The sequence below is a fragment of the Triplophysa rosa genome, linkage group LG12, assembly GCF_024868665.1.
Source record: "Triplophysa rosa linkage group LG12, Trosa_1v2, whole genome shotgun sequence".
NCBI classification, from domain to species: Eukaryota; Metazoa; Chordata; class Actinopteri; order Cypriniformes; family Nemacheilidae; genus Triplophysa; species Triplophysa rosa.
Window position 1 is genome coordinate 1,435,294 of NC_079901.1, and position 15,419 is coordinate 1,450,712.

At 40.6% G+C, this 15,419-nt stretch overlaps 1 protein-coding gene across 2 annotated transcripts in view; it reads right to left on the minus strand.

Annotated features, from left to right (window-relative positions):
• Window positions 1-858: 858 nt before the first annotated feature.
• tmod2 (tropomodulin 2) overlaps window positions 859-15,419 on the minus strand; it is a 36,986-nt gene continuing 22,425 nt past the window's right edge. The window contains exons 4-10 of one of the 2 annotated variants that reach the window (XM_057348226.1): window positions 6,562-6,684; window positions 6,199-6,270; window positions 5,920-6,050; window positions 5,547-5,654; window positions 5,180-5,323; window positions 3,362-3,506; window positions 859-2,486 (exon numbers count right to left, since the gene is read on the minus strand). In XM_057348226.1, coding sequence (XP_057204209.1) covers window positions 2,455-2,486; window positions 3,362-3,506; window positions 5,180-5,323; window positions 5,547-5,654; window positions 5,920-6,050; window positions 6,199-6,270; window positions 6,562-6,684 — 755 coding nt within the window. In that variant the 3' untranslated portion in view covers window positions 859-2,454. Of the gene's footprint in view, window positions 2,487-2,551; window positions 3,174-3,361; window positions 3,507-5,179; window positions 5,324-5,546; window positions 5,655-5,919; window positions 6,051-6,198; window positions 6,271-6,561; window positions 6,685-15,419 lie in introns of those variants that run through there. The other variant, XM_057348225.1, reaches the window with a different exon arrangement.

Below are 15,419 nucleotides of genomic sequence, written 5' to 3' on the forward strand. Positions count from 1 at the left end.
ATAAACACACAACAGCTTACAGTCACAGCTCTAGTCTAAACATGAATGAACTGTCAAACTCGTACACTATTTGCACAGCATGCCTGTAACCATAGTGACCGATTTCAATTTTATTTTTACACAAGAGGTTGCATTGTAACAACAACATTAGGTGTGATACTATCTGCAATGTTAGTAAACCAAACGCAACACTCACAGTATTTTGTACATTAGATCTGGTGTCACACTATACTGTAGCGCAGCTATTGTGTAGATAGATCGGCTGTGCAAAACATAACAAAGCAGTTTGCCATCAGCTCCGTGGAATCATTAGCACATTTAACGTTACGGGGAGTGACGTGACAGAAAACTAACGTTAGTTGTCCAGTACGATTCCTTTTACACAACAGGGCTTCTCCGTAAATGCGGTGATAGCGGTTGTCACAGTGCGTTAACGCACTTTCCCCATATTATGTTTCTTGGGTCTGTGCTTCGTTCCTTTAAAGGCAAACAAACCAACGCGCCTTTACCTGTTGCTTAGTGACGGTTGTGTTGAAGTAGGTCAGAAATGCGCAGTCGAATTGCTGCGTAATTCGACTACATCTAATTGATTTACGAGCTGAGTATGTGCGCTCAATCTGCGCAGCATTCAAAACATAACCCGCAAACTACCACAACACTTGGACATGATTCTCATAATTTCATTCACTGCGATCCCGTCCAAAGGCTCACAGACCCCCCTCACCCCCATTTTCAAAAACTCATCAGATCTACTCTAGTCACAATAATGACCCATTTTGGATCCAAAACGGCGAATTTCGATGAAAGGTGACAAGTTTGCATCCCTGGTTGACACAAAGAACAACAAATCTGTAAAAACATACATTTTTATTGAGGACGTCTGATATTTTACAGAGTTGTATGTTATTAACAGTACATAACAAGATTTCCTCTTCTGGACTCCGGACGTGTAACGTTAGTATATAAAACCTCAGCAATATATGTGCTGTGTTCAATACATGACATACATGATATTTGAATGCATACATAGGAATCTCTTCGGAAGAGGATTTGAGATGGATGTCTGAAACAAACTTGGTAAGACTGCACAGCTCCTGCTTCCAAACATGAGCAAAGCATGAACCGTTAAACCCAGTCGAAGAAAGATGAGCGGAAATAACAACCCCACAGACACGAACGACTCGGCATGCGTTCGCAAAGAAACGTAAAGGACGAACAGTCAATTGATACACAAGGCTCTGTCATCTTTACAAGACAAACAAGTAAAAAGAAAAAACACATCAAGGTGAGAAAAGTGGTCCAAGTGTAGTACAGATGTAAAGCATGTATGTACTGTAATGCACAGCGAGCACGAGACCAGCGTGCCGAAGCCTCTGTGCTCTACATTACACCCCGTCACCAGCGATGAACACATCCAAACCAAGCCATGTGCAGATTACGTCAGATATCTTGAGTGACAAGAGAACTCGTGCAAACATGCATGCGACACTGTGTGGAGACGGGGCGAGGCTGCAGAAGGGCCGCCCACTCGCCTGAAGATGGTCTTTATTTGCTCTCTGTCTCTACATGAACTCATCTATATTAAACCCGAAAACCCCAAATTGACCTGCCAGAGTAAATATCAGAGCATGTCGATGTTAGTCTTTGGCATAGTTATTAAAAAAGCCATTTATCTACATTAGAAATAATCTATAGCTGACAACAATTTACAGAAAAACTGTCAATTGTTCCTCCCAGCAAACAGTGCACTGTTGTTTTCGGCACTTTCAAGCAATACGTGAAAAGTCAAAGGTGGACCTTAAACCGCACAGATGGTTCAGTGGGTGTCAAACGGGTCAAAGTTCTCATGGGTGCTGATCCAGGACCAGTTTTGTTTCAATCAGACATAACTGGGACACAAGTCCTCAAGAGCCCTGTAGTTTCTCAGAACCGCATGTGTGTTTCTGGAGTTCTACAACACAAACTGATGAAAATGTGGCAGTCAGTAGTAGCAGCAGCAGCCGGAGTGATGGAAGTGAGAGTGTTTCAGCACTACACTCAATGCCACCGTCACCTCATGACTAACTGTGCCCTTCAAAGACAGATGAAGCTCACATTTAGCGGGGAACACAGCAGATTCAGTACAGTTGAGTGAATGTGAGCGACGAGTTGTGAATCAGCCCCAGATCTCTCTAGAGCATGATGTGCGCATGTGTGTAACCGTCTTAAACCTGTCCATTCTGAACACTTACAGAGACTAGAACACAAAAATATGATAAAAAAAAGTTTTGTTTTTCAGCTGCGAAAACAAACATAATAAACAACAACAATAATATTAATATAAAACAACAAAACAGATGTTCGAGTATAAACAGTAGAGAGGAGAATATCCAGTTGTGTCCCTTCTTCAGGTGAAGTGGATCCCTCAGAGGGTTTGGCACAAGACTCTGATCAGCTCCAGAGAGAGACTAGACTCTACAGATCTCGCTCTACTCGCCTCCGCCGCACTGAAAGAGAGAGAGAGAGAGTGCCATGTGAACATGCTGTGAGCGAGCACAAGCTTTAATGAGATCTGCTCCATAAAGAGGCTCAATGAATCAAAGGTGTGTTAGTCAAACCGTTATCCTGTTACACACAATCAAACATACACAACTCTTTCTAGCAGTCAAATCACTTATTCTCCTCACTCACCGTCTGTCCATAAAAAATAAAAACAAACGCCTGTTTGAAGAGTCTTATGACTTTGTGGAACAAGCCTTACTTTCAATTCACTTTGCATTCTTACAGACTCGGTGGTATCATTATTTTGGGTTTAGATTCCGTTACAATATCACTTAAATGAACGGTGATTGTTTTCCTGTGTAAAGTGAACCACACATTAATCGTGTCTGGATTGTGTGCGTGTTTGGTTAGTTCACGTGTGATTTCAGCACAGTGTGGATCTGATCAATTCTTGTACAATGTACATGCAAGTAAAACACAAACATAGCATCACCTTAACAACACGACAACTAAAAACAGACCGTTAGCATACATGCCCAAATATCAGCAGCTCAAACCCGTGCGTTCACACATAATACCTAAAGTTGTGTTTGACGCTGGAGCAGAGCTGGGCACATGACATCATGTCACACTACACAGTCTGTGTGTGTGTGCTAACATAATAAGACTGGAGGACAGGAGACAGATCCAAACTTTACACGAGAAGAAAGAGAAAGAAAGAGAGTAATGGAGCTTATTATAGTTGAAAACAGAAAAGGAACAATCAGGACACACCGGAGTATAAGTCCCTCCCCCCACGGTGTCCTTCAATCAAACGTCTGTTGAGTTTGACACATGTCCACTTAAGCTCTATATTGAGTGTGAGTACATGTGATCTTACCCAGGTCATTGTTTTTTGTGATGGCGGCAGCAGCGCGGGCTCTAGGACCCTGCTGAGTGAAGTGGTAGCCGAACTTCATGATGCTCGTGTTCTGTTCCAGCATCTTGGCGATCTCCATCTCCACCGAAGTGCCGAGCTGCTGCCGCTGAGATCCAACAACACACGCACACACACGAAGAGAAACATCATCGCCTGTATCACACAACTTCTACATAAACATCTCACCGAGTGTGAAAATCAGCTTATAAAAGAAACCTGTTTACATGCATATCAATAAACCGGCTACGCAGAAAACCACGTCTACATCGAAGTTTAAGTCTTGCCTGGTTTCTCGCGTGCAGTGACGTCACCATTGATAATCAATAACAGAAAACTGTTTTACGTGTTTACACGACCTTACTGGTTATGCGTGTAAATAGGGGTGTAACAATACACTCAGCTCACGATACGATACACATCTCGATATTCTGAACAAAATTAAAAAATGAAACTGAAATTCAAATAACATTTATTTTCAAAATATTAACAATTTCAGTAACTTATTTTGTTGCACACACAACTTAATAAAGAATTTTAACATTTTAAGGCTTAACTGAACCTTCTGTACTGCAGGTTTGTCACTGAGTGACAGCAAATTTCGATTTTGGTTTAGTCATAGTCTTCTGACTAAAATGCAATTTAGTTTTAGTCATATTTTAGTCATCCCCATCATTTTAGTTTTAGTCGACAAAATCTATCTGGTTTAACTAATTTAATTGGTGTAATTAAATGTTCCATACAAAGATTTATCTGTTTCGACATCATTTACTTTACCTTAGAATTAAATGAAACCAGGTCATTAGCTATATTTTTCAGAAGAGTTGAGTAACTACTGGATATGCATTGTTGCAACACAGAGAATATTAGACCATGAACGACATGTAGCAGTTCATTCAGTCTCATTTTGACTCAACTGACTCCTTCGTTCAGTGAAGGGCGTGTTCATTCAGTACATTCAACCAATGAAACGCTCTGACAGAGCTCACGCTCAAGCGCTATTGGCTCGTGTCTCCTTGAAGCTGCGCTGTCTTTGCTTGAGACAGTAATGAATGAGAAACATCTTTCAAAAAGACATATTACATAAACTGTATTACATTTCTTCAATCATGCAGATCACATACTTGTTTTTATCATGTCATTCGATCTTTTAATATACAGTACGACTCACTTCATCGCTTCTCTGATCGGTACAGCGCTGGTTTCTTTTGGCTTACTTTATGTTGCATATCACGTTATGCAGCAGCTCACGTTAGTGGATAAATGAACATTGGCATTTAAACACGTTTGTGCTGCCTTTGTAATGAGTTTTAGGGTGACTCGCCTGCAGTCACGCTTCAAGTTTGCTGTGTTTTAACGGCGATTGTGAAGGAAAATATGACGCTTTGTAAACCACTTGGAGACACAGATTGTGTCTTGTGCTTCTCTCTCTAGCGCATATGTGAGATAAGCACACGTGACGCGCTGGCACAGAGTAGGTAGTGTCTTGACCGCTCAATGAATACAATTAAACATCATATCGTAAAATATCCCCATCTCTCTTCAATGCGCATCGTGACATTTTTGCATCACGAAATATCGTAGTACGAAGTATCGTTACACCCCTACATGTAAACGCACTCACTGTCAATAATATTCGCATTCAGTTTAAATCAATATATTCACTATAATCATGACAGGCCTGAATACTGATGATGCACACATGTCAGTGTTGTCTTGGCTTTCTCTCAGTTTATTTGTCTATTAGTGAAGTGGAAAGGTGGTAATGATGTATGATGGTACCTGGTTGTCGATCTTGATCTCTGTGAGCGTGTCATTCTCCCGCAGGGCTTCAACTAAAGCCTGAGCTCCTGCGCTCGTGATAAAATTAGACTCCAGATTCAGACTCTTCAGGCTCTTGTTCTCTCGCAACATATCTGAGAACGCCTGCCCGAAAACACGCAAACAAAAATGACATTCTGGCAGGTTCTATATGAAACAAATCATGAGTTAGTAAAACTTTCAGGAACACACAACATTCACAAAGTAGAGTAATTTGCCGTTTCTAAGGATAAGGGGTTAAAAATGTTTCATTGCCCATAGATCCGGCATTCATCCAATCACAACCCATGAGAAATGACGCTGTGAAGCACATCATCGTGTCCCTCACCACAGCCACGGGGTCGTTGCTCCGAGTGGCAGCCAAACTGAACTTCTTCACATGAGTGTTTCTCTCCATGGCTTTAGCAATCTCCTTCAGAGTCGGGATGGGAATGTTCTGGAAGAAACGTTCAAAACACAGTTACATCATCCAGTCACATGAGGAATGTTTTGATATTCTCCTCTTTTGAAGGGTTTGGAGCCAAATGGAGAATGAGTGCCATTGTTGTGATATCAGTGTGTCAAATACAAGCTTTCTAAAACCAAAACAAAAATAAACAGTGAGTTTCTCTAACAACACAAAATCACAGGCGGAACATGCAATACGTCACGTGGTGTTGTAATGAAATGACTGGATGGATTTTAAAATGAGCGCTGATTACTTTGATGTTGTTGAGATTGACTTCAGTCAGCGAGGGATCGTTGGATTTGATCCGCTGGAGAGTTTCCTCCACGTTGGTTGGGTTTGGTGGCTCGTCGAATACTGGCTTCACCTTCTCCCCTTGAATAACATCTACAACACAACTCAGCTTTAACTGTCACGCTGGTGTGAGACGTCACAAACAGTTATTATGCACAAACAGACATTTTGAAACAAGAGAACATCATGTATGGATGTGTTGAAAATGCTGTGTAGTGCAAGAGAAAGAGAATAAACTCACTGTTATAACCGTCTTTACAGGTGCCGTCATAACTCCGTGTGCTTGTCACCAGTGTGTTCACTCCAAGAATAGCTACACAAACAACAACAGCACACAAACTCTTATTACAGATTATACATTTACAAAGAACACCTTATGACAGGAGTTAACAATTTTGGCCACTATATCATCCACTTGTGGTGATCGTGTAATATGTAAAGCATTCGACTGGGTAATGTATCTGTCATTTATCAGCAATGTTACTGCATGAAGCCACAGTGATTCCTAATATTCATCCCGACCGAGCGCATGGAAAGAATGAAGCATTTGACATTATAAAAAAGCATTCAGTGAGGTGATTCCCATCATTCATCTGTTGTGTACCTGCCAGGTCACACAGTTCAGTGTCAGTAGCGCTGGACAGAGCCTCTTCCAGTTCTGGGTCAAGGGTCGTGGCTTCCTCCTTAAGCAGCTCAATCGGTTTCTGTTTGGGCACCCACGCCTTTCCTGCAGCCAAAAAAACAAAATGAAACATAAATGAAATGTTTCGCACAGTATATAAAGACTACCGAGACATTTTTAACATGATGGCTCACACAAAAATAAAACTTATGTCATCGTTTCTTGCCCTTGTGTTATACCACATCTATTAAATGACAATTTACAATTCAACATGTAACTGAAATATTTCCAAAGAAATCAAAGTCAAATGTCCTGACTTAGTTATAATTTACTCATCCATTCCAAATTGCACGTGACATGTACCGTGACTATAACATGCAGACGGTCCTGTGTGACTGGTCTGACATAGTCTGTTCCCATTGTATGAAAAAGAACAGCTCAGACTATGCAAAACATCTGGCGGTGTTGGATGGAGGACATAAGATGATACAGGTTTGGATGAATGGGTGCTTTAAGATGCCTTATAATTAACAGCTGATTCTGGCCCTTTATGTACAGTATGACAGAATCTTTCCAGTCATCATAATGACATGACTGCTCACAAACCTCTCATTACACAGACACACGTCATATTTAATCTCAGATCTAGCCCGGACAAACTCACACTTGCAAATACTGGTTCCTCTAATTTTCCACATTCGCAAGCATTTCTGAGCATGATGTCAGACACTCAAGCCTGTGAATGCCATGAAAAACGCATTATACACTGAAGCAGAATATGACATTAGATCTAGATTTTATTTAAAGCTTTCCAAGATTTCTGGGCCCCCACCCAACACGGCAGATTTATTACACTTCTAAAGCCAGATTATAAATCCGATCTAAGTACACTTCAAAATATAACTGAATGAGCAGAATTTTAAGCCATTGCTTGTGATGACACATCAATTCTGGCTTAAGGTGGCAATTTGCTTTGATCATTTTGTGGCTTGACAAAGACAAACATCTCACAGTAAGGATAATGAAGCGTACTTGCCGGAGGAACTAGGGCCCAAGCACCGTAGGTGCGAAGCCCAAGGGCTGGGACGATGTATCGCGATTCACACTAATTATACCTGTCTAGGGCGAATCTGAAATCGCAAAAACTTCGATTCTGTTTTTTCGATTCTTCGATTTTATGCACAGCTCTTCCGTGAACTACAGCTCTACTGCTCGATCTAAAATCACTACGAGATTGAGTCATTTATAATGTGCATTTGAAAAAGCAACACTCTTCAAACATCATCATTATAAATATACTTTATTATCATGAAAATCCCAGAAAAGGTTTGAAGAACAGTGATAGAATATGCCCATTGGCATTTCCTGGAACTACATGTGTAAATGGTACTTCTTCTGCGGTCCATATCTGGAGTTTCTGCATGAGCGCGCCCTCTGGCTTTCGGATGTGGCTGCGTTTAACCGTAATTCATTGAGAAACCGAGCATAAGAATTGCATGAGAAATCATCCCAGCCCTACGAAGCCCTACTGTTTTGGAGCCATTAACATGCTCAAAAACTCTTGAAACTTGGCACAAATGTCCAAAGTCGTCAGCCATTAGGCTCAGGCAAATGTTGGCACATGGGCGTGGCACTGGGACTCTGTAGCACCCCTTTGTGTAAAAAAAATGCATGTTGAGGATGACATTAATGTGGATATTGTGAGTCATGTGGGCCCACCATCGCTGCTTGCAGCTATATTTTTATTGTGTTTAGTGCGATAATTGGCGTTTTCTGCATCTTATGGGATCTGAACCTCTAACCTTAACTTTTTTTTTCATGCTACAGACAGAAATTATACCTTAAATCATGCTGTTAGTGGTTGTGGTCTGTGAAAAAATTCTATAGTCTCTTGGAGGGGCTCTTTTGACTTCCATTAAGCAATGACTAGCCTCCACCCTGAAAACCATAGCAACGGCAAAGCAATGCCCTAGCAACCACCCACACATTCACATATTGTAGTTATTGTCAGTAAATTTAGTTCTTCATTAAATATGCTTTTAAAGGGACAGTTCACAAAAACTTTTGGCATCATTTACTTGCTTACAGTTTTCTATTTTGTTGAATAACAACAGAGTTTTAGCAGCTCTCTTTCAAACAATGTAAACGGATGGGGACTGTTAAGATGCAACATGGACAAAAAAGGCAACACAGAAACATAAAAACTGTGTGAGTTTTGAAAGAGACGTGTTCAGGGAATAGCTGCCCTGTAAACACACTGACTTTAATAGCTATAAAACATTTTATAAAACATATGCACGGAATGTAGCTATTTGTCTGTGTAACACGTATAGAAAAATGTAATGCCGTTAAGACCTGTACAAAAGAATACAAACAACACATCAATGCTCTTATGCAACAGAAACCACTGACAAAACAGTACTGAGCTCAACACAGCAGGACACGATGATGTGGATTAGCTCGTCCCGCAACTATTTTAACAACGGCAAATGCTTTTATGAGGTCTTCATGTTTGGCTTACAGAGTAACACCTGAAAGAACTTACAGTATAAAGGCTTGTCAAGTCAACGTCACCTGTACCTGGGATCAAACCTCTTTATATGTAAGCAGCAGCACATTCTGTTTGTTCAACTGAAGGGGCAAATCTACATCTTTAATCAGTCATACATGTAAAAAAACGGCCTACCCATTCACCCAGACCTTTTACTGCCACTACAAGACACTTTCACCAAGTGAGTCCATCTGTCCATCCATCAATGAATAAATCATGTGACATTATTAATATTGATTTAGACTCTTACAACAGCAGCTCTACACAAGAAAGTGTAATGGACATGGCACTCTAAACGCTAGAAGTAATTCAGCAATCTAATCTTTACATTCTGTACCTCTAGGAGACCAGAATGGTAGTTTAGTGGTTAAAGATCTGGGATTGATGTTTTTTAAGGGCTGATTTTTGAACCATTACTCTGCCATCAACTCTGCACCTTGGGTTTCACTGGTGACAGATATGAACAGAGACGTTCTGTACTGAATCTCAAGGGGCATTTTTATGTCACAGACCTCACTCACAGGGAGAAGAGAAGCTTTATTTAGCTGGTGTTTTTGTTCCGTTCATCTAAACCCCTGCAGCATCATACAGCGGGTGTCTAATGGGCTCGGCGGAGCCACTGGGCTGACCTTTGGCTGACCTCTACCTCCCCAAGAACTTCCTGTCCTCGCTGGACCCAATCACCCCTGAGGTTGAGCGATTCAGCTCACAGCCCTCAGCAAAGAGAAAAGAGCTTCTGCAATTTTTACACATCCCATAAATCAAGACGCACTAAAACTACCACTGTCATTTAAACCACAGACTGGAGCACTGAGGTGTATCCCATCATGCCTGGCCACCCTGACTATGTTACCCTAGAAACATCCAGCAAAAGAGAGAAATAGATGCCTATCGCTCACATTCTCTCTGTCGCTAAAAGCCATTAAGGCTTCATCCCCAAGGAATTCCAGCACATCCTGTTTCCTGCTCTCTGAACTCATGTTCTCCAGTCTTTTTCATCCATATTGTTCCTGTACTTGTATTTAAAAGCAGAGGTTGTTGAAGTCAGCACAATGTCATCCGTGCCAACTTGGGTAACACAACAGAACTGTATGAGAGTATAAATGCCGTCAGCATGTGCGTGTGTCCTGTAGACAGCGACAAATGAATTAATGATGAGACATTAGAATTCAGTGACCCCAAAAAATGAGCTAACTAGACGTGACTGAGAACAAAACACAGGCAAAGAGGAAAACAACCCCGTGTGAGACTTCCACAGGTCTGGCAGCTATAACACACAACAGCTGCGTTGCCATCATGTTGCACATTTGGTTTATGCGAGATTGTCCCATGTGATCAAAAGAAGAAATCTGTCACTTTAAAGGAAACTGGCGCAAAGCATCAATGTAAATAAAAGCCACTGTGACACTAACAGTCTGTTTATACCAACACATGAAAATCCGTCTTCATTTAAGAGAATAGCAGCATCCGCACGAAAACTATATCAATTCAGAGGGAAAATAAAGTACAAAACTGAACCTTTAGGTTTTGTCTCTTCACAATATCTTGTATCCTGGTAGTGTAGAGTGACTTTTCCCTCAGCTGATGAATGATAAAACGCTGACATCCAATCAAGATCTATTCACATTTAATGGGCTCTCAAAATGAGAAACGCCAGCGCAGAAGCTTGTAATAAACACAACGTTATCATTCACTGGTGTGGATACTAATAGACGCATCATTACAGTTATTGTAGTTGTGAACAGGCCTTAACTCTGGTGTGCGTTAATGCATCAAAATCTAATCATGCACGTGTGTATGCTGACTGGGAGAAATATGACCTTAAACCCATCTGAGATAATGGATTTAGCAGACCAGAAGCTCAAGGCCAGGAAAGAAACTGTAGACACGTCTGAAAACACTGACAGGAGTACAGCATGTAAAAATGCGCACACATCTCTTGTAACAGACATGACATCAGAGATACAGGTCGACCGATATGGGGTTTTCTGTGGCCGATATGTTTGGCCGTTTTTTTTTTCCACCTTGATCTCATTAAATCAAATTAAGTAATAAGAAGTGATACAGAATATTGCTTAAATGAAACATTTATTGAAGACATGTCTCTTCAAATCAGTGCACTTGATTGAGAAAGATTGAGTATGTGTTTATTGAAGAGTCTAATTCATAGTAATAACACATTGCTCAAAACTTTTAAGCACCCTCTCAAACTGTTCTGAAGCATGCTTCTTGTGTTTGTTTGTTGGCAGATACTGCTATAGTCAAATGGTCATAATCCAAGTGAAAACAAAAATAAAAAAATCACTCATATAACACATCCTGCTGCTCATAACTGCGTTTTTAGTTATATTTAGCCTTTTTCTAGCCTGACAGGAAAGTAGACGCTCTTGTGGTCGAATGCGTTTAAACAGCCGCAAAAGACCGCAGACGGACATAATGCGTAAACGAGGGGAAACAACAAGTCAGGATTTCAACTTTGGCTGAAGACTTAAAAGTTTGGTTTAATGACGAAAAACCAGAAAGCAGAATGTTTTCTCTCCATTTCAGATTTCTAACACACACTAACAGTGTTCAGCGTGTCTCGCTGCTGTCAGAACAGAAAAAAACCCGCTTCTCTCTGTACGTTTTATCTGCCCCGGTCGCGTTCATTTGTAAATTGTGTGCATTCATTTATTCCATTTGATAGAAAGATCGAACAAAACGCATCTTAACACCAAGTATAAACAGAGTCCGACCCACAGACACATTTAAGCAGGAAAGTTAACGTGCACGTTTTAGCCTGAAGTTTGGTCTTTTAACAAGGCTTGGCTGCAGAGTTGCTCTGTCTCTCACGTAGCCTCAGAGGGAGAGAAATCCTCCGGTACACAAACAGTATTGATAATGTCAGAGTTTATCTAGCTATACAATGTGGACAACTGTAATAATTTAGCCACTGGGTTCGTCACCAGGTTTTGGTACCCGTGCATACATGTAGCCTAAACTATGTGGTTGAAGGCTCGCTAACAATAGAGTTCCAAAAAGTTACTCGCATTCTCAAGTAGCATCATATTTAATCAATGAAATATACAAGGCTAGATTAAGAACGAAGGATAAAAAGAATTTAAGTCTTACCGTTTTCATGTGAAGCTATCAGGTAGTTAAAAAGTTAGCAGGCAGAGGGACATCACAGTGTTATGCCGCAAGAGGCAGCATCGCGCGTTCCACAACAACGCTCAGATGCACCTGCCTGTTAATCGCCCTAATTTGTGGCACAATCGGCTGATGCCGATTAATTAAAAAATCCCCAAAATCGGCCGATCAATCGACCTCTAGAGATTCCTTATGTTAAGACCAGCGTTTATCACACTAGTACAGTAAAAGATGTTAGAAAACACTGCTGTTCTTCACCAGTCTGTTCATCATCTTTATAAAATATCTTAAATCACATACAAAACACATAATCATACATCAAACTCTTTGAACAAACAGACAAAAATCAAGCACACACACAAACACTTAAAATCTATTAAACTGAACTGCTGGTATATAAAACTAATGAACTACAGACTAACCATAAACAAAACAATGCATTTTTAAAATGAACATATTTTATGTATCATTTGTACATCTGATGATGTTCCTGAATTGGGGGGGGTTAAATTAGCTTAACGTTTTGGGGAAACTACAGTTATGAAGGCACACATACAGTACAGGATCATTCATTATTAGGCTGTGTTCACATTTGGCTTCTTTTTTGACAAGTTGACAATGGCGCTTTTTTTGTAAAAAAAAGAAGAAGCTTGCAGCGTTGTGGTTACAAATAGCAGACGGCATTATTCAAAGACATTTGTGCACGGAGGCAGCTTAAGAGAGACAGGCTTCATAGGCAACGTAACAGAAGTCTATTTGAATTATAAACAGAGAGCATCTTTGCAATAACTAATCACATATTTACTACAATACTCATTTCTCGATAGAAATGCAATCAAAAAAACTTACATTTATACAAAACTATGCTTTAACGGGCGTTTCGGCCACCATTTTATTTTTTCGAGCTTGAGCCTTCTGTACCAATCACGTTCTTCGCATGTTGTCATGGAAACGACAGGTCTCTGTCATTGTTTAGCTGTGAAGAAGCTTTTTTTTTACACTCTGAGCTGCAGAAAAAGACGCAGGCGTAAATAATGTAAAACAGATGCTAGCAGCTTCAAAAAAGAAGTCAAGTGTGAACATGGCCTTATACTGTTCCTCTACATACTATCAGCAGTTAAAATCAATGTGTGTTTATTTACAGGGTGGGCCATTCACATGCACACACACACACACACACACACACACACACACACACACACACACACACACACACACACACACACACGCACACACACACACACACACACGCACACACGCACAGACACACACACGCGGACACACACACACGCACACACACACACGCACACACACACGCACACACACACACGCACACACACACACACGCACACACACGCGCGCACACATGCACACACACGCACGCACAGCCTGTGCAGTGTATGATGACATCACATAACATGACAAACATGCTTGAAACTTCAGCCAGGCCACAGAAAAACAAACAACTAAGAACAAAACAACAGAGCCACAAAAGTACAGAGCGAGAGAGAATGATGTGAACGGCCCGTTGATTCATCTAACCAGTATACAACATATGACTTAAAGATCATTCTCACGTCATGCATTATCAAATGTATCATTTTATAATCAGTGTTTCCCACAGGATTTTGAGAGACTTGTAGAGCTGATGACGTCACACACTAATAAGCATACTTATAATGTCATGCCGTCGTGTTTGCGTTTGGTCTAGTGTCGGTACGTGAAATCTGTTTCACTTCAACTCCCTGCTCTGTCACATTATACTGTTTTGAAATACAACTGAATGCTATTCTCACACATGAAATGAGTATAACAACGCCCAGTAACACCTCGTGTTTAACACAACTGTCACTTTAACTGCTGCTAAAATCCTGATTTATAAACGCAACACGGTCTGACAAAATCCCCATACATCTACATTAAAGAGCAGCTACTGTATATGCGGTCATTTTGGCTATATTACTTATTTGTCTCACGCAGCGCACAGCCTTTACTATGATTCACTCGCATTCTATAACTGCGGTCACACCATAGATTGACTTGCTCGTTGCGGTTTTTGTTATTAAAAAGCTATTTAAAGCAATACTGATATTATCAGTGTTTCCTCCATTTGAAACACAGTGATAGGAATTCACCGGTCAGAGTTGACCACACCTCAACATTGGAATCTGCAGAAATGTGAAACTTCTTTGTTAAAGCTTGTGTTTCTGGTCTCTTGAGTGAAGATCATTTCAAAAAGTTTGAGGAGCTTCAAAAAGAAGAGGAGCTTCACAGCCTCTGGTCACTGTATGCTCTTATTGTATGGAAGAGAGCAGCTGCTTTACAAAAGTTTATCAATAAGTAGTGATATTTGTTTGATATATATAATATAACATGTAATGTAAACCTTTACATTCCAAAACACGTCTGAATGCCTTCTGTGCTGTTTTCCCTTGATTATCAGCTAATCGTTTACTAACTTAACAGGAAGTTTTTGTATTGGGTAAAACCCTGAGCCGTTTACTGATAAACTGATACTGAGAGCAATGTCATACAGGTTTGAAATGGACATGAGGGGGAGTAAGTCATGAAAAGATGTCAACTTTGGGTGAAGCGTTTCTTTAAGATTCAGATGTGAACTGATCCAGTTAAATGAGCACACTGTACGAGTGGGATAATGCAGTTCCTCAGTTATAGAACCGTGCTGAAAATTCCGAGCCGAGAACGGTTTGTAATCGCGTCGTGTCGAACCAGGCTCACATGGAAACATAACTTCGGCACGATGGTGGAAAAGCGCTCATAGTGACATGCAACCTGCATCCTTACCGGGTCCCAAACTGCTCCAAATATTAGGTTTGTCGGACATCATGCAGCGCTGCGCAGACCAAACAGCAAAAAGCATCTTTCATTAATTGCTCTCATGTTGTTTTGATAACATAAGCAGATCTGCGCAGCACACACATAAAGTTGAACACATAATAAATCACAAACTAGCATTTTTATAGGAGTACTACTTGCGGAACTCATGTGATTTTTCAAACTTGATGTGCTGTTGTGGTAGGCCAGTTTCAAACCGCATATTTGGCACACTGCCTTTGTCTTGTCCTCACAGAATTTAAATTGTTCCCACGCACATGAGGTCTTCGGCATTTTTGTCTTCTATTCCAGATTAACTCAATCA